We start from the raw sequence: 18705 nt of genomic DNA, 5'->3' as shown, positions 1-18705 counted from the left end.
AGGGCTTAACTTTATCTACATTGCAACATAGAAGAGTGCAATATCAAAATCACAGAAAGAACCGTTTTAAAATATATATCTATATTTCAGTGGTTTCTTGTGCATTTACTTTTAAGATTGGTCTTTTTTTTTTTTAAAGAAGCAAAGCCATCTTTAATATATTTTGGATACGACTATAATAAAAAACTTGTTCTTGTGTGCTCTAACCTGATTTCACCTATCAATTGTCCCCAAAAACTCTAACAATAAAGTTAAAACAAAATGCAAATCAGTCTGATTATCAGCCTGTCAGCTAAGAAATATTTTACAAAAAACATCAAGACATTACCTTTAAATAAGTTTAATAATGTATTGAAATGTTAACAATAAAAAACAAATCTGATTTATATAGCACTTCTTATCTTTCATAAGAGGAAATCTAATTAAATAACTATAAAATAAGACAACTAATTTCTTGAATTTCCTTAAAAGGAACCAATTAACCAGTCTGATAAGAAGTTACACAGTCTACTATAGAGGGTTCATTTGTATCTCCACCGCAATTGTTTTCTTAAATCATGTTTTTTTAACTCGGTAAAGAGAAGTTGATTGTATTGTATGTCCTTAATTATGTTTTTTATTTTGCACTCAAAGGAATATCAATTAAGCTGTTGGTGGTTTTATCTGTTTTTAGCAAATATTCTCATTGCTTTTCTTCTCTCCCTGCTCAGGTCCAAGGTGCACACTTTCAACACCACCAGGATCCCTGCTACATATCATCCTCTCTCCCTCACTCCGCCTCGGCTCCATCCACCTTCACACGAAGCTCTGCCTCCTACAGAAACCGCCGGCACCACCATCGGGCCACATCCCGGTCCAAAGCCCACCAGACCTCCAACAGCTCCCACCATGTGGCCTGCGAGGAGCTGGACGAGCAGGACCAATGGGCCGACCAGCACCATCCGGACACCTGGAGGCCCCCGTGGAGGGGCCACCGGTCTGGCTCCCTCTTCTCTCTACCCAACCTGGGCTCAGGCAGCTCCCGCTCCACCTGCTCCTCCCCAGGACCCTCTCCAAGCCCCCATCACAGGAGCCACTCCCTCAACCGGAGATCCTCCCTCATCCCACCCTTCCGGCTCAACTTGGACGCTCTGGTTGGAGCGGAGGAGACAGACGTGGACACGGGGGACAAAGTAAACCCAGACAGCAGTGTGGACCTCACAGTGGTGTCTGCGTACATCAAACCCAGCCTGTCACAGACTTCTCGGCCATTATCAGCACCACCAGAGGACATCGGCCCATCCCTGTCTCCTGGCGTCCCGGAGAACGCCCACAGGGCTGCCACTCTGGGCCGCATTCCAAACAGCTTCACCACCAACAGCACTCCCTCCACCTTGTTTGGGTCACGCAGTCACAGCACCGGTGTAAACACAAGTGCTGCTCCCTCCCTCAGCGACGTTTCCATAAACCAGTCTGACAGCTGCAGCATTATTAGTGCACGAGTTCACCAGACGGACAAGGTGGAAGAAGAAGAAGAGCAAGAATTCTACATCTGACCTGTAAGCTATATTTCTGTCAGCTGAGAGGACTCACTCTGGCCAGTAAAGACAGTCAACACAGCTCTAGTCTGCCCTCCGGTGGTTCATAGTACAACTAAAATCTCATTTTGAACTGAAGCAAAGCACAAACTGTTAGATGTATTTGTGAATGTTGCTTTTGTTGCATGTAGAGTGAAGTTTTGTAAATGCCAGGTTATGTAAAGTAAAATAACACATTTAAAGGACCAACTGCATATCTGTATACAGTTCTTCAATAAATGTTTTTCTTCATCATATTTATTTCCCACTACCACTTTGAAGTAGCTTCATTCTCTATTTTTTTCACTTTAAAATGTTTATTTGAACAGCTTCTGAAGAATTTATTAAACCATATTTATATATGAAAAATAACTCAAACAGGTTAAAGTCTGAAGCTCCCACATAGATAAGTTAGTGAAATGACAGTAAACAAGCAATTTCATATGTCATGCAGAATTGTGTAAGGTTTTGTAGTAAAACACAAAAATGGCTTATAAAGTTTAAACTCACTGAAAGTATTTAGCTAAACATGCAAATAGGTCATTAACTGTGTAAACACAACTCACCATCAGCCCAAATATATGAATTAAAAATGCACTACTGTTTCCACTGCAATGTGCCTGTTTGGCGTTAATGTGAAAATGAAAAAGTTGAAAGTTCTGTTAAAGTAAATAGTTTGCTGGATAGTGAGACATGTTCACCATACCTGATAACTTGAATCATTTATCAAGCACATTTAAATATGACAGAGAATTTAGAAATACAATCGATAGTTATAATAATAATAATAATAATAATAATAATATTTAGAGGAAAACATTCAAGTACATTAAATCAAATCAAATCAATTTTATTTATATAGCCTAAAATCACAAATCACAGATTTGCCTCAAAGGGCTTTACAGACTGTACATGGTATGACATCCTCTGTCCTTATAAGGACTACAGTCTATAGACCCTCACATCGGCCAGGGAAAAACTGATTTAAAAATAATATAATACTTAATAATAATATTAAGAGGAAAACATTTAAATAAAGTGACAAATCAAAACAATAGGCACAGAAAACAAAAGATTAATGAAGTCTGAACATAGTCAAACATGTAGATATTATGACATGCAGAAACTAAAATAAAAAGATAACATTATTAAACTTAGCTTAAAACCTTAACTACATAAAGATTTAATAAGAATGAAGAGTTTTGACCTCCAGGTTAGGGTTATGGTTAAAATGTTCTATAAATATTAATATTCTGACTGTAAAGTCTTTTAATGCAATGCTGCCCTCTTGTGTTGAGGCAAAGATATGATTTCAATATAAGATTTCCCCATCCAGAGATTTTATCACCATTAAAGAGCTGCATAATGTTTTAAACTAATCTATAAATGAGTAAGTCAGATAATCCAACCTAAAGTTTTGAGGACTTGTTGAAGCAGCATCACTGTTTCCCTGTAACGCTCCTCTGTGTCTGGGGAAACCTCTAACGGCCTCTTGTTTCTGTGAAACCTGCCTCTCTCCTCAGTCTGAGCACTTTAACAGGTGTGAGTCTCCATGTGAGGTCTCCACACAGTCTGAAGAGGGAAATCCAATAATAGTGCACACTGGTTGTCATGGTGAAGCCTCCTCGCAGTCCTGCAGAGGTGATGTCATCACCAACCAATCAACACACAGAGTGGTGTAATGTATTGCCTGCACGGTGCCGAGGCCACAGAGGAAGTCTGGAAAACAGATCAGACCTGCAAGTTCAGATCCAGAGATCCCTCATAAAGTTTTACATATGTTGTAGAAAAGTACATATATTTGTTTTCTTTTGCTTCCAAAATATATTTTAAAAGTAACTTGTATAGTTCTTATTCATACAGAACCAAAGTTATTTTTTTATAGGGCCCAATATCTCAGACAAATACATACACCTCAGGACATTATAGTGAAGTGAAGAAGCTAATAAAAAGGACTGCATGAAAACTTGAAACATGTCTGCTAGAATTAAGCTTTTAGCCATCCTTTTTTTTTTTTTTTTTTTTTCTAGCTAAAATGACAAATACTTTTCGAAAACCAGTGGTGGATTGTAGATTTTATGTAACTTTATACTTCCACTCCACTATATTTTGCCCTAGCTCATACCTTCATTTTGAACTCAACTGCACATATAAGTTTTATAACTGCATCTTGCACAATTATGATGCTTCCATTATGACAAAAGGCACATAAACACATGACAAAGGGCTCCAAACCATTTCTGTTTTAGTTCCCACTACAGTCTGTGTCTCAGGGAGCACATTTTGCCACAATGACACCCACAAGGTGAAAAGAATATTGGCAATAAACAATATCAACTAATTCTTTTCTGGTATTACTTGAATGTCTGTAATTAACGTTCCCTGCAGACTTTTTGTGACTTAGATGTCCTGAACCAAAGACAGTTTTTCACTTCAGTTCCAGATGGCAGCAGATGGTGCTATAGTGCATCAGAAAGACATTGAAAATTGCTTTGATTTAACAATTCCATAACATGATTTTTAAAAGCTGCACAAAGCAAAACCTCCACAGTTTAACTGACAATGTTAGAGACAACGTGATCTAGGAGTCTGTCCTTTTTTTTTCTTTGTTGCAACAGAGAATATTTAAGATATTTCTGAGACATTTAAGAGTATTTATCCATGTGTTCTTAAAGCTGCTGTCCTGACACTCAAAATAACAACCATCCACATTTTTCCCATGGTTCCCCTGCAGAGCCATGCTCGTGCTCCTGTAGGTGAAGGCTACGTGGGACACGTCCCCTCACGTCGCCCCTCTCACAGTGCCAGCACTAGTGGCTTTAATCCGCCGTGGCGTACCTGGCAGATCGCTCTGGCGACACCGGCTCACAGCGCTGCTGGCGTTGTTGAAGCCTGGCCCGACCCCGCACACCAGCGTCCCCTCTAATCCCTCCCCGCCTCAACTGCCCACAGGCCCAGGAGCCTGAGGGGAAGTAGGGCACTGGAGGTGAAGCAGAATGAGTCAGTCAATCACAGCCAAACTGGGCTCAGTGCATCTCTCAACTCCAGCACTCAAGGATACAACTTCTTTTCATTTGGACACTTTGAAACTGCAATATTTTACAACTTTTCCTCGTTTCCTCCAATATATTCTTTCTTTCTTTCTTTCTTTCTTTCTTTCTTTCTTTCTTTCTTTCTTTCTTTTTTCTTTCTTTCTTTCTTTCTTTCTTTCTTTCTTTCTCTCTCTCTTTCTTTCCTTCTTTATTTCTTTCTATTCATTATATTTAACAACCTTGGGACATATAAAAAAAAAAAGAAATGGCAAAATTGCATTTGTCCTCTAGTGTTAAAATTATTCTTGTTTTCTGCGTGTAAGGTTTATTTGGTCAAGGATACAACTTCTTTACATTTGGACACTTTGCAACTGCAATATTTTACAACTTTTCCTTGTTTCCTCCAATATATTCTTTCTTTCTTTCTTTCTTTCTTTCTTTCTTTCTTTCTATTCATTATATTAAACAATCTTGGGACATTTTAAAAAAGAAATGGCAAAATTGCATTTGTCCTCTAATGTTAAAATTATTTTTGTTTTCTGCGTGTAAGGTTTAATCTGTCTAAGTTTTTTTTTTTTTACTTACTTTTGTGCTATGTACTTTGCAAAGTACATAGCACATTTGTCACAGGCTGACAACTTAAAGTGCTTTTCAAGTTGTATAAAGGACTTCTGTCTTCTTTCTCTCTCTTGAGTTAGTTTGGTTCATATTCATCATATTTTATGGTTCTTGTTTTGTTCTTCTTTACACTTTCTTGTTCTCATATTGTTGCTCACATGCTTCTTTTATAATTTTATATATAGGCTATATATATATATATATATATATATATATATATATATATATATATATTTCTTTGTTGTGCTGTTGTTTTTCTTCTGTTGCTGTAATTTTACTACTTCTACTTCTGTTTCCTCTTTGTATTTTCTGTCTTTGTCTTCTTTGTTGTTTTTCTTCTCTTCCAAGGATAAAATGTATGGCTAAACCAGCTATCTTTGGGTCTAACTCAGGTTTTCTAGTGTCATAAAGATGGCTTACTTTCAATAGCTTTTAATGCTTTTATACAGCTATTCCTTCAATGCTGCTTAAAAAACAGGAGTCAACAGTGAATCAAAAGAAAACTAAACCACACCTTATGATGTTTTTCATTAGAAATTATTATGATTAGGCCTATGTCTCCGGTGTCCGTAGAGCTGGTCGGTGTCGGCAAAAGGGCCTTTCTGTGTGGAGATGGCATGTTCTCCCCGTGTCCCCTGAGGATCCCCTTACAGGGACCTCTCACAAAAACATGCATTGATCCTGGTCGCTATAGAGCCTCCCTCTGGTCGGTCGGGGCGCCGGACGGGGGGGAGAGGAACCGGTGGGAATAACGTGATCCTCCCACGCGCTACGTCCCACCGGGGAATCTCCCCCTGTCAGGTGTCAAGAAGAGGTCCGCAACTCCACATGTATCGGAGGAAGCATGTGCTCAGTTCAGGGCCCTCCCCAGACCAACAGAGACGAGGTAGCGCCCAGGATCAAGATAGATAGGACAAACTGGGTGATAAAATGGGTTACAAAAATCGTGGGATAAAAATATTAAAAAAAAAAGAAGAAATTATTATGATTATAAATGCAGCATTTCAATCAGATAAACTTCATCAGGCATCACCTTTTTTCCCCTCTCTGCTTTGGCAACAGAAACATCCTTGCATTACCTTTAACTCTATAATATACATAACATATTCAGAATAGTTTGTTCAGCATGATGTTTATAGTTTATAGTCTCAGCTAGATGAAGCTTAAAATATGAGAGAAATTGGCAAATCTTTTAAAACATTGCATGTCACGTAAAAAACAAACAATGAACACAAATGACGACACCAAAATCACTCAAAAAAAGATGAAAATTAGAAACCAATGCATCCTGAAAAACACGCGCACACACACACACACACAACATATATCACCAGGCCGAACAACCTTAACGATAAAACATTGACAAACCTCAGACCTCTCTGCAGTCTCTGTTTAAGGCTTCTACTCTGCAATCTCCCCCTCCTCCTCCATGCATTATCATTTTCCCCTCAAGGTCAAAGGTCAGGTGGTGGAGAGGGGACTGGGGTGAGCGGTGTGAATGGAGAGCCTCGGGACAGTCTCCGTTAGTTAGTTAGTTAGGGATTAAGTTGCTGCCGTGTGGAGGAAGGCGGAGGCATCGCAGAGTCACACAGAGACACTCATCAATGAACATATTTTGAAATGGAAGAAAAAAACTCTCACGGAGTAACGATAAGCTTCTGTGAAAACACACACTGACTGACATGCACGTGCACACTTGATTAACTCCTCAACACAAACACCTTAGAAATACTGACTTTCTCTTAAAAGGTGCATCTAAAAATGTCTACATTTTGTTTTGTAGACTTACCAGCGAGTGTTGGTTTATTATTTTAGTATTTTGAAACTAAATATAAATACAGATCCACAAAGAGTTACTGATATATTTATCTGGGTTAGTTGGATGCACTTAAGATCTCATAAGGTTCCCGAAACATATGACTTCATCGTGAGAGAAACATATGATGTTCAATGTTTGTTCAGTGTTTTTATTTCAAAGAACACTTCTGTGATGATATACATTTTTTTGCAAATGTTATATTTTTAGCAAAATAACTGGCAATATTTTGTGTGTGTTTGTGTGAACTTGTACATCCAGCTCTGTAAGGACAGACAGAGTGAGGACATTTTTAGGAAAAAAAATACATTTTGCCGGTTCTTGTCATCACTGTGCACTGTGTTGTTCTGTGCTTCCTACATAATCCTCACTTCTTTAAAGGCCCATCTGAGGGTTAAGACTTGGTTTTAAGTTTACGATAGTTTAGGGTTATGGTTAGGCATTAATTCGTGATGGTTAAAGTCAATGTAAGGGGGCATGGGAATGAATTATGTTCTCAATCGGTGTCCTCACAAAGTTGAAATTAGAAATTGAAAGGTGGTTTGTGTGCGAGTGCAGAGTGAGTGCAATCCATTTACCATTTGTGTCATTAGAGTTAGTTCTTTATTGAACACACTGGACTCTCCAGTTACCACCACACTCTGAATATAGAAAAAGATAGAAAAAACACTCTCAAAGACTATTACTGTCTATTTTTCCTTCTTATCAACATTGCTGCAGGCTTAGACTTAGACCAGACTGTGACCCAATTCACAAAACAAAGACTTTAACTGAGACTTGACTTTTTTAGACTTGATAGCAGGAATCAAACAGCAGGGGGGCTGTTAAAGTGAAGCCAATAGACCAATTATTTTTATACAAACATTGACAATGCATGCTCATACCGAAAGAAACAAAAAAAACAGACCAGCGATACAAACACTGATCAAGAGGACAACTAGCGAGCAAAAAGACCACTTTCTCAAGGGACTTTTTCTTTATTTTACTGTTGAAATGCTGTCTGGATATTATAACAACTTGTTGTTCTGGGATAGGGAAGTCTAAAACATGTATATGTAAATGTTTACAACAATAATGTAATGTTTATGTATAAAAATTTTATTAGTACCTTTTCAGTTTTGGCAGCCCACCACACAACACAACATGTTCAAAACAGATTATAACTCTTCCTGTGTGAAGTTTTCTTCTGTATTTAAGCCGACTTCTGATTCATTCAGCAACCGATGTGCGTGCACAATCGTGTGTCACATAAGAGTGACGTGTAATGATAAGGGGTCTATGCAAAGTACCTTCAGCATTGTTTGCCATGTTTTCAGTTACGCATTACAGCGACATTTGTTCATAGCACGAAGACTTACATCTTGATTTTGCATTAACCTATAAAGACTTGAGAACTGACTTGGAGCCTAAAAGTGCAGACCAGCTCTGTCTTGTACTACAGTGGTATTGTCTGTAACCTGGCAGAAAACTGGCTGGCATGCCCAGTCATTGCTTCAGCTTGGCCTGGCTGTAACCAGGTGGCAGCAGATCAAACTGTGGGGCAAAGTGGCAGCGGTGAGTGTGACTGGGTTGTTAATATTAGCATGCCGTAATGAAACGGTGCCAGGTGCACATAATTACCTGCACAGATAAGTGAAGAATGATTATCCTCAGTGTGCAGAGGCCTCCTGCACACCACTCCACACTGTACGGAGAGTTGCCCTCCATCTTGACCCGTCAGAGCAGCGGCAGCTTGCTTTGCAGTTGGTCCAGAGATCAGAAACAGAGAGCACAAATCATTATTTCTACTTCACAAATATGACCCTCTATTGTGTTCCTTCAAAGGCCTCACGACCGCCAAGATGAAAGCTGCTGTTTATGGTGGCTTCTTTTCAAACGATTGTCTTTGGTCAGTAACCGTGACATCTCGCCTTCTCCATCCCAGTCCTTAAAAAAAACAAATAAATTCCTGTGTCCGGAGATGGGGCGTTGGGTTTTTAAAGAATGTGGCAACTCCGTTTAATGAAGCCGAGCCATTTCTCCACTAATTAGTCAAGTCCCGTAATGGCCGGAATCCCCCGTTAGACAAAGAAGCCAAATACCTGATGGCTACCAATCATGTTCTCTCCTTCATGGGAAAAAATGCCTGCAATTTATTTCGCTGACTGCCATGTCCCCAATTAAGAGGGGCAGCTGAGGGGAGATAACTCCAGAGCAGATTGATTTTAGGTGAAATACAGGGCATTCTTGTCTTTATATACTGGCCTACAGGTCAGCATGTAGGCAATCTGTGCTTCAAACTAAGGAGATTTTTTTCTCCTCAAGTAAAAAGTGATCATGCAAAAGTTCCTTAACATACTCTTCTCACTTTCACTGGAAAATAACTGCAATAAAAGAGCAGATAACGACAAACGTGTGCATGCACGCTGCAGAATACACACTGAATTTCACAGGTTTTTCCCCTTGTTTTTATATAATATAATAGAGCCTAACTACTTGTAAAACCTATTGACAAATCATTTTTCACTTTTGTTAACGTTGCAAGATAGAACTTTGCCTTGGCGGATGTCTGTGTTCTTCCCGTGCCCTTCAGGTTTTTGGGGGTTTTTTTAAAATTGTGGATGATTTTGTAATCTATTGTATCTAAAAATGTGTCCAAACAGCCCATGCCGGAGCTCATATCTGTACAGCATTGGTAAAAATGCTTCCTTATTCATCACATGCTGGAATAAACATGTCCACGATGAGTGAGTCCACATTTCATCAGAGAGATACCAATTTGAAATGCTGATTCAGCAGTTTGACCCACAGAGCAGAAATGTCTTTTGATCAACACACCAAAAGAGTGAATGACTTGTATAACAGAGAAGATGTCTTAGTCTCAGAGGCAAACAAAAAGAAAATAAGTGCACTGCAATCAATGTGTTTACTGGAAAGGCAGCCTGATAAACCACTGGCACTCAATGTCAATTCTTATTTATCTGGAGGTCATCCATGAGGGCATTTTTGTTGCATCATATTGATGATTGGGATACCAATGCCCTCCAAAGGGATGAAAAATGACTGTGGCTCCACTACGGACAAACAGTCAGACAGACAGATAGATACAGTAGTAGGCTATTAAAAATAAAAATGTAATAAATACATACATACATAGAAATAGTATATAAATGAAATAGAATAAAAATAATAAAAACATAATATAAATTATAGAATATAATGACAATAATAATAATAAATATCTAAAATTACATAAATTATGTATGTATTATATATATATATATATATATATATATATATATATATATATATATATATATATATATATACACACTCATAATTATAATTATAGTTTATAATTTAAAAAGAAATTTCAGCATCACAGAGAGAATACTAGAAAATTTCCTCTGGGGAAATTCTGAAAGGGCCACGGGGGCTACTGCTGGTGTGTGTGCACTATGATGAGATTCTTCAGAGATTTCAAACAATTAATACTAGTAATGTTATGATACTATATTATATACAAGGAGCAAACCTACAACAAGCATTCCTTTTCAGGTATTTATTTATACAGCAACCTATGCCCTTTAACCTCAAAATGTGTTTGTGTGTGTGTGTGTGTGTGTGTGTGTGTGTGTGTGTGTGTGTGTGTGTGTGTGTGTGTGTGTGTGTGTGTGAAACATGTGTATCTGGAGGAGTGTGCGTGTATCTGTAACTGTAATCACATCAAAGGATCAAAGGCTTTGCGGTCAACCAATCAGAGCAGAGCAATCAACGGAAATTAACAGCTGTGGAATCTTCTGGCACAGTGACAGCAACCAGAGGTGGACAGACTGGAATTTCTGGCCTTGAACAGAAAGCATTTTTGGCTAAACCATAATACCTATCATTGATCAGACTTCACTTTGACCGTCCAGAGTTCTTCCTGAACAGCTACATATATTTTTTGTGAAGAAAAATGAAGAAATAGTTTTGTAAGAGCGATCTGAAAAACTGTTAAATATGCTTTTCTACAGAAATCTTCCTGCGTTTTTAATATGGGAGTCAATGGGGCTGTTGGTGCGTGTTGGTGGCGCATCTGTGCGTCCTATGCCCAAACTATAACTCTGACAGCTTTACGAGAGTGACAAGACAAATTTTCCTACGTTTCTATGTATAAATTATTTCTGTAGAGTGGAATTTGCGGCCTGGAGCGCAGTTTTCAAATTTATTTTTTGACAATTTTTTCTCTCCCTCTACACTGCAGCGATGACGTCACACACTGTGACACGAACATTCCATGCAATACACACCCATTATAATCTCAGAATTTCTCCAAAAATGATCATGGTCATTGAACAGGGATTGATAAAAAAACTATATGACCTGTCGAAACGTGGATTAATACACCAATACACAAGACTTGTGTCTACTGTTTAAAGTTTAAATGGAGTCTCTAGGTAAAATTACGCCGGAGAAGTAGACGTTTGAAAATCTCCCAATTGTTGTTCTTTTTCTCTCATTTTTTTTCGGCCGTCCCATTCACTTCAATGCAAAATTTGGGGCATTTTGTATTCCGTAGAGAAAAGTAATAGCACACCGATCCCGATCAAACAGCACGTTTTGATATATAATTTGTAGTAGCGGGACAAAATTGTGTCCAGAAGAGGAAGAAGAAAAAATCCACAGTAGGCCTATAACAATAGTGCTCGGGGCTTTGCCCCGTGGCCCTAATTAGGGGTGATCTTTGTTAATAATTTTGTCATAGCATTTAAATCAAGCTAATAAATAAATAAGCTAATCAAAATACCACGCAGAAAACCATGTACAGTTTTCATGGGAACAAATTTCATGGGAATATTTTCTACTGAAGATAGTAACTGGTCGAGGAAACTGTCCACACAGGTGGGCTGCAGGAACTCTCACCTTTCCTGTATAGTGTTGGGTTGAGGCAGAAAGCTATCATTATAGCCTACATCTTACTTCTTTCCTGGCGGGAATGTGTTTGCCTGTAAATAGTTTGCAGCATATTAAAATTTCTGAAAACTTTCATGCATGCATGCTGCGCGCGTGTGGGTGTTTTTTTCTCCCCTTCCCTCTGCCCGGTTTGGGATTTGCTGGTCAGTGACATGCCTCCCTCCGCCTGGCTCCTTATAGCCCCGGGGAGGCAGGAATCCCGGACGAGTGGTACGGACATCGCCGACGGAGACCGCAAACACGGCGCAGAGCGTTCCCCTTTAAACACGGTCTTATGACTACAGACTGCTTCAGTGAGAGACGACCGATACCCGGGGGGACAGCAGAGGAGCAATTCAGTGACAAGAAGCCGGGGACAGAGACTGACAGCCAGGGACAGAGAGGACACAAGCTGCCCTACAGAGGCTGAATGGTTCGAGACAGTCTGAGAGAACAGCTGGAGTTAAACGGATACTACCTCACCTGTCCACAGGTAGGACCTGCAGCTGCACCTGGCCCCTTTAAACTGATGAGCTGAGACATTAACGGGAAATCAACACAATAATAATTCAATATAGCTTATCTGAGATAAAATGGCACAATATGTTTGAGTCTGTAGCACCTATAAGGGTTAGAGATATGCACTGTCTGAGTTAGTGGGATACTTTCGAGCATCATTTTAGAAATGTCTTTTTTTCCCCCATCTTATATGGAGTTCAGTAAGAAGTATTTAGATCATTCATTTAAGTAAAAGTAGCAATGCAAAAACTGGAAACTAAAGTAAAATTCCTGGATTTAAAATATTAAACTTCAGTTAATTATGCTTTTTCTGCAACATTGGCCCCAGTGGGAGTTAAATTACTATAATGATATTGAACTTTTTTTATTATGTGCATTAAATTATTTTTAGACTATAGGCTACTATAGGCTATTATTATACTATATAATGCACTTACATGTGTGCAACATTTTAATGCTGCAGCTTGCCAAGGTGGATAGACTTTAAGAATTGTATAGGTATTATACATGTAGTGAGGGAGAAATAAAGTATTGTCAGAAGTTAGCCATTTAAGCAGAGTGCAAATATCCTCAAAATGTTTGCACTTAAGTACAGTACTTGAGTAAATGTACTTAGTGACATTTCAACACTGTCCTTATGATATAGCTAGTGACTAATATATCTGCTAACAGTTTGGATATTTGCACCTTACAGTAGGGGATGAGGCTTTAAATTTACCTAATTCACCCAAATACAAGTAGGGTGCTCCCTCCTAGTCAATTAGTCGACTAATTTGTCTTAGTCGACCAAGCTTTCTTTAGTTGATTATTATTTAATGTTGTTTTAATGTTTGTTATGTTTCAAAGTAACTTATGAGCACATCTCTGATAAACACAAGATTGATTTAAAGTGTTTCTTTTGCATTAATCTGACATTATTCATTATATCAAACTAATAGTTTGATATAATGAGTGCTAGTCAAAAGTTGAAGACAGCTCTAATTGCAAGATTGTCCTAATTGACAAAATTATTTCTACAGTGACCTCATAGTACTATAGTAATAGCAACAGTCTCAGTGAAGGCCTGCTGTATAGTATAACATTTATCAGTGTAGCCTGTCTAACTTTACTGATTTTGCCAAATATGACCGCTATGACTGTTGCTAAAGCCCTGATTCTTTTTAAATAAAAACAGAATGCAATAATTTGCTAATCGTTTAGGACATATAACTATACAAAACTATACTAAAAACTGTACTAAAAAACTATATAAAAACTGATAAACTTGCAGTTGTGTTTGTCATATTACGTACTTTATAGTTTGTGTCCAGTAATATCTTTTATACCTCTTAAATATGTATTTTCAGATTTATAATAAAAGATTCAAAATAATTAATGAAACACTTTCAGTTTTAATATTTCAGCATATTGGGAGTTCTTAATGAGGCTCCAAATGTTGCCTTTTTTCAAGATTTTTACATTACAACACAGCAAGTATATGCAAATGATAAAATGCACTTGATGTTTAGTGCAGTAAAATGAGTCACATTTTTCTGCATCACATCAGACAAAAAAATCTAAATCAAAACATGTACCATATAAATCAAGGTCTTGACACTACAGAATGCAAAAACATTATCACAATAGATTACTCTGAGAGTTGATAGTTTCCTACTGCTTGACCTCGCTGACCTCAGTGTGTTATTGACTTTCTTGCAGGTTTTCCAGGATTTCTTTTTTTCGGGCGACCTGTTGCACCCTGAGGACACACTCCCCTCCTGCAGCACTGAGGACATGTGTCGCCTGCCCGTGGCTTCACTCTTCATTTGCTTGTGTTTGGTGGAGAGAAGCCACTGTAACGGCAGCCTTCAGGACGGGATGGGAGAGCTGCACACCCGGTTTGCCATCAGCCTCTATCAGACGCTCACCGAAACAGAGAACAACTCCAACCTGATCGTGTCACCGGCGAGCGTCTCCTTGTCTCTGGGGCTGCTCCAGCTCGGTGCCAGAGGCAACACGCTGGCTCAGCTGGAGGGAACACTCGGGTACAGCGTGAAGGGTAGGATTCTGCCTAAATATTTAATTTAGAGATTAAAAAAGGCTTGTGTCACAGGTAGCTTTAGCTTCTCCTCATGCTGCAAGGTTGGAGAGGTTGTTGGTGGCCCTCAGTGCTGTTGGTACCAGGTGGTGTGGAGCGGTGCTGCTGCTACTCTTGGCCCTGCAGAGCACAGTGGTGTCTGGAGCCATAATACCTGCCTCCACACCAACTCTAATCTCATTAACCACTCCTGCGGCTCGGCCCCGGGGTCGAGAGGTCACTGTGTTTAATTACAAACAAAATGAGAGTTGGAGCTCCTGTTTCAGGGAGGATGGGCTTTTATTTAGCAGGATACATCATCTGTTATCTCAAAAAAAAAAATCATTTAAAAATAATTTCAACCTGAGCTCAAGCATCCCAATCATGTAGCTGCAACTGTTATGTCCATATATGACCAATTGTTTAGTGTATATAGTGTCAGAAAATGGTTAAAAATTAAGTTTTGTCTGACCAACAGTCCAAAACGTAAATAATTTATGTTGATATAATACAGAGAAAAGCCAAAAATGCCCACATTTCAGAACTTGCAACCAGCAAACTTTTGGATTTTTTGCTCTATAAATGACTTAAACGATTATCGAAACAGTTTATTTCCAGACGATCGACTAATCTATATCGTTCCGGCTCTAAAGTCATGTGTTTGCTAGTTAGTAAATCAGGCTGAGGGCCAATCTGTTATTTTAAAGGTTCAGCACTGCTGCATAGGAAAGACGCCATCTTCCGGTAGAAATCACGCGTGTGGTGACAGCTTATAGGAAAAGCTTTATTTCTGACAATGACTGCTTTTCTTAGATTTATTTTGAGACAGGGCAGAGGAAATCAATTTACACTGAAAAGAACAACATTTTGACAAATCAAAATGTAACTATTTCAATTTCAATTTTATTAATTGAACCTGTAAATCAGTAAAATAGAAACAACTTTACTGCATAATAAAGGAATTAAAAAAAATAATTTACAAGTGCATAAAGCTATAAATTCACCAGGTGGAGTGGACGACTCTGGTTTGGAGGCCGTTTGTAGTTAATTCTATTTAAAAGGTGCATAATACCAAAACCAGGTCTGCCAACATTAGTGCTTGCATGAGGGATATCTAAGGTTAAGTAGTTACTTTTTGCTTCTGTGCAAAAGATGCAGTGTCCTGACAGGAGACCAACCTACAGTTGACTGCTTCTACCTGCTCATTATAACGTCTGTGCACTGATGAAATATTACACTCAGAAGAAAACCTGTGTTTGACTTCAATTTGGATCATTTTACCTATAAATGCTTGGAGTTTATCAGATGAGGATGTCCCTGTGGTTTGTAGCGCTCGTCAGTTTGTGTAAAGCAAAACCTAAATGAAGTCAAATGAGCATTTGTTTGTGCACAGTCCTGCAGGGATACGCTGCAAATTCAATCAGGTTGCTGCTGAAGTGAGCTAGAGGCTGTTGAGTTGAAACCATTTCAGTGATGACACTTCTGCTGTAGAGTTTTCCTGAATGATCAGAGGTTGAAGCATAGCAGATGACTGACACATAAACGGCTTCTAAACGAGGTCAACAAGATGAGCAGTTTGCTGTATTTTACTGGTTTTCAGCTCTGTGCTACATGCATTCCAGCCGAAAAAGTTCAAACTAAAGCATTCCCTTTTTTATTAACTCCCAGTTCTTAATGCACCACCATGTCTGACCTGTTCCTCTGTGTCTTCCTGTCCTGCAGATGCCCAGGTCCAACACTTCCTGTTGCATTCACAGAGTGACATGCGCAACACCAGCCAGGGGATGTGGCTGCAGCAGACCTGCACATTATTCGTACAGAGCGGTGTCCAGCTCCTGACTGAGTTCACACAACATGCAGCATCCTGGGCCAACACCAGCGTGGTCCGAGCCAACTTCAGCCAACCCAACCACACCCGCGGCCAGCTGGAGCGAGCGGGGCCCCATCAAGGTTAGCAAAACAGTTCGAGTCATATGGTTTTCTTGTGGTTAGGAAATTATTTTTAATCCTTTTTTTGTTTTACGGCACTATTACTGCATGCTTAAGTCCCATTGCTCTGATGCATTGCATGCCTTAATATTAAACGCCACCCTTCCCTTGTTATCTCCCAGATGAGACGTGGCCCCTCCAGGCAGGCAGCAGCAGCGGCGAGCTGTCGGGCTCTGGCGAGGCCCAGGCAGAGGCCCTGTGGTGGGGCCACCGGCAGCAGATGGCCCTGGTGAACATGGTTGCCTTCAGGGGCGTCTGGCAGAAACAGTTCCTGTTCACCAACACCCAGAACCTGCCCTTCACCCTCTCTGACGGGACTGCCATCAAGGTGCCCATGATGTATCAGGCAACAGAGGTCAGCTTCGGTAAGAGATGCCATCTATCCATCCACTTATCAATAAAAATTATTTAATCAACTATATCAAAAGTCAGAAGTTGCACTGCTGACCTTGTTGCCCTCCCCGGCAGGTCAGTTCAGGACAGCATCAGATCAGCGTTACACTGTGCTGGAGCTGCCGTACCTGGGCCGCTCCCTGAGCCTGCAGGTGGTCCTGCCCAGCGAGAGGAAGACGCTGCTGTCCTCCCTCGAGTCCCAGCTCACCGCTCGCCAGCTAGCCTCCTGGGACATCGGCCTGCGCAGAACCAAGATGGACGTTTTCCTGCCCAGGTTAAAAAATCATGCATCCTGCCACAAATGTTATTTACAATCAGACTTTGAGTCTACAGATGTATAAACCGTTTTCTGTGTGGTGTTCACAGGTTCAGAATGCAGAATAAGTTCAACCTGAGATCAGTGCTTCCTGCCATGGGCATCAGTGACGCCTTTAACCCAACAGCAGCTGATTTCACTGGAATATCAGGTCAATACACAGATTTCTATTTCGGTTATTTGAATCAGATTCCTTGCAGAATACACCTACACAAACCTCTGATGTTTTTGCTTTAAATAGATCACAAACATTAGCTGTAACGTATCATAAGCTGCAGATCACACAGTGATTACTGTAGCTCTGCTAACAGCTTACACTTTGTTTCTTGCTGCAGTCGAGGAGAGTCTTTATGTGTCTGATGCCTTCCATGAAGTGAGAATAGAAGTCACAGAAGATGGGACAAAGGCAGCTGCTGCTACAGGTGAGAAATGATGAAATTATACAGATGTGTCATCTTAATATGATTCAGTTTGCCTGCAAATGAACAGAAACATTAATTAATGTATTCCTTGCAGCTATGGTGCTCCTCAAACGATCCCGTGCTCCTGTTTTCAAGGCGGACCGGCCATTCTTATTTCTTCTACGACAAATTAACACAGGTATTTTTTCCCTCTGTCCATACATCAACTGTTTCCCATTCCAGTCTGCAGCAGGTGCTGTTTAAGAGAACATTCCAGTAGTTTTGCCAGTTTTAACTCTTTACTACTGATAACATCATAATACCAATATTTATTGTGCAATATGTTTACACTGCACTGTTTGCACCACTGTTAAGTCTTCACTTGCTGTATGTAGATATATTTTTATATTTATTTTGCATATGATTATCACTGTTCTTTAATGCTGCTAGCCTCCCTGAGAGCTACCAAACAAAGTTTTGTTGTACAACTACAATGACAGCAAAGCTTCTTGTGTCTGTAAATTAGATGTTTTTCGAAGCATATTGTAGGGTTTGTAGCAGGTTTGTTATTAAAATGTGTTCAATATCAATTTTTAAAAACTACAAATTTACAGCATCTACAAACCCTTTCATTGTGTTGATTGTGGCGACCCCTGTGGACAAAGCAGTAGTGTCAATCTTAAGCGTGTTTAAGTAAAAGTAACTTTAAAAAGGTGCAATTTATTACAACATATACAGTAATGAGTATATTGTCTATTTGTGGCTATGTTAATATTAATGACACCAATTGAAGTGTATATATTGATGTAAAACCACATCTCATATGTAGAAAGTTAAAGATATTACAATGCAAAGAAAATGGCGTACCTTTAAAGCGAATAACTAACTGTTCCCCCATTTCAGGATCCATCTTGTTTATGGGCCGAGTGATGAACCCAGCGGAGCAGGCACCTTAAGACTCAAACACCTTTCTCACACACACACCCAGCCACATACACTCCCCCCTACCCCCCTTATTTCACTACTGGTATTTATTTGTGGACCAACGGGAGGGTCCATGGACACTTCAGGAAGAGGGACAAATATTTTTGTACA

The 18705-nt window shown here is 39.5% G+C and overlaps 2 protein-coding genes across 4 annotated transcripts in view; both read left to right on the top strand.

Annotated features, from left to right (window-relative positions):
• The window catches only part of LOC131979532 (protein FAM124A), a 35455-nt gene extending 33354 nt beyond the window's left edge, over positions 1-2101 (top strand). The window contains exon 5 of one of the 3 annotated variants that reach the window (XM_059343551.1): positions 711-2101. In XM_059343551.1, coding sequence (XP_059199534.1) covers positions 711-1535 — 825 coding nt within the window. In that variant the 3' untranslated portion in view covers positions 1536-2101. The remainder of the gene's footprint in view (positions 1-710) is intronic. The other 2 variants (XM_059343549.1, XM_059343550.1) reach the window with 2 other exon arrangements.
• Positions 2102-12352: 10251 nt separating this feature from the next.
• serpine3 (serpin peptidase inhibitor, clade E (nexin, plasminogen activator inhibitor type 1), member 3) lies at positions 12353-18594 on the top strand. Its single transcript, XM_059343422.1, has 9 exons — positions 12353-12429; positions 14154-14493; positions 16234-16461; positions 16623-16865; positions 16969-17167; positions 17260-17360; positions 17545-17631; positions 17726-17809; positions 18514-18594. The coding sequence occupies exons 1-9, from the start codon at positions 12367-12369 to the stop codon at positions 18564-18566; spliced, it is 1398 nt and encodes a 465-aa protein (XP_059199405.1). The 5' UTR covers positions 12353-12366; the 3' UTR covers positions 18567-18594.
• Positions 18595-18705: the final 111 nt, after the last annotated feature.

The sequence above is a fragment of the Centropristis striata genome, chromosome 10 (assembly GCF_030273125.1).
Source record: "Centropristis striata isolate RG_2023a ecotype Rhode Island chromosome 10, C.striata_1.0, whole genome shotgun sequence".
NCBI lineage: Eukaryota > Metazoa > Chordata > Actinopteri > Perciformes > Serranidae > Centropristis > Centropristis striata.
Note: the sequence above shows the minus strand (reverse complement) of the source record. Positions and strands in the feature narration are given on the sequence as shown.

Excerpts from the sequence above, each read along its gene's own strand:
- serpine3 (XM_059343422.1), top strand. The coding sequence starts at position 12,367 with ATGGTTCGAGACAGTCTGAGAGAACAGCTGGAGTTAAACGGATACTAC. Across the intron at positions 16,866-16,968 it reads GGCAACAGAGGTCAGCTTCG|GTCAGTTCAGGACAGCATCA; the intron begins GTAAGAGATGCC and ends CCTCCCCGGCAG. Across the intron at positions 17,810-18,513 it reads TCTACGACAAATTAACACAG|GATCCATCTTGTTTATGGGC; the intron begins GTATTTTTTCCC and ends CCCCCATTTCAG.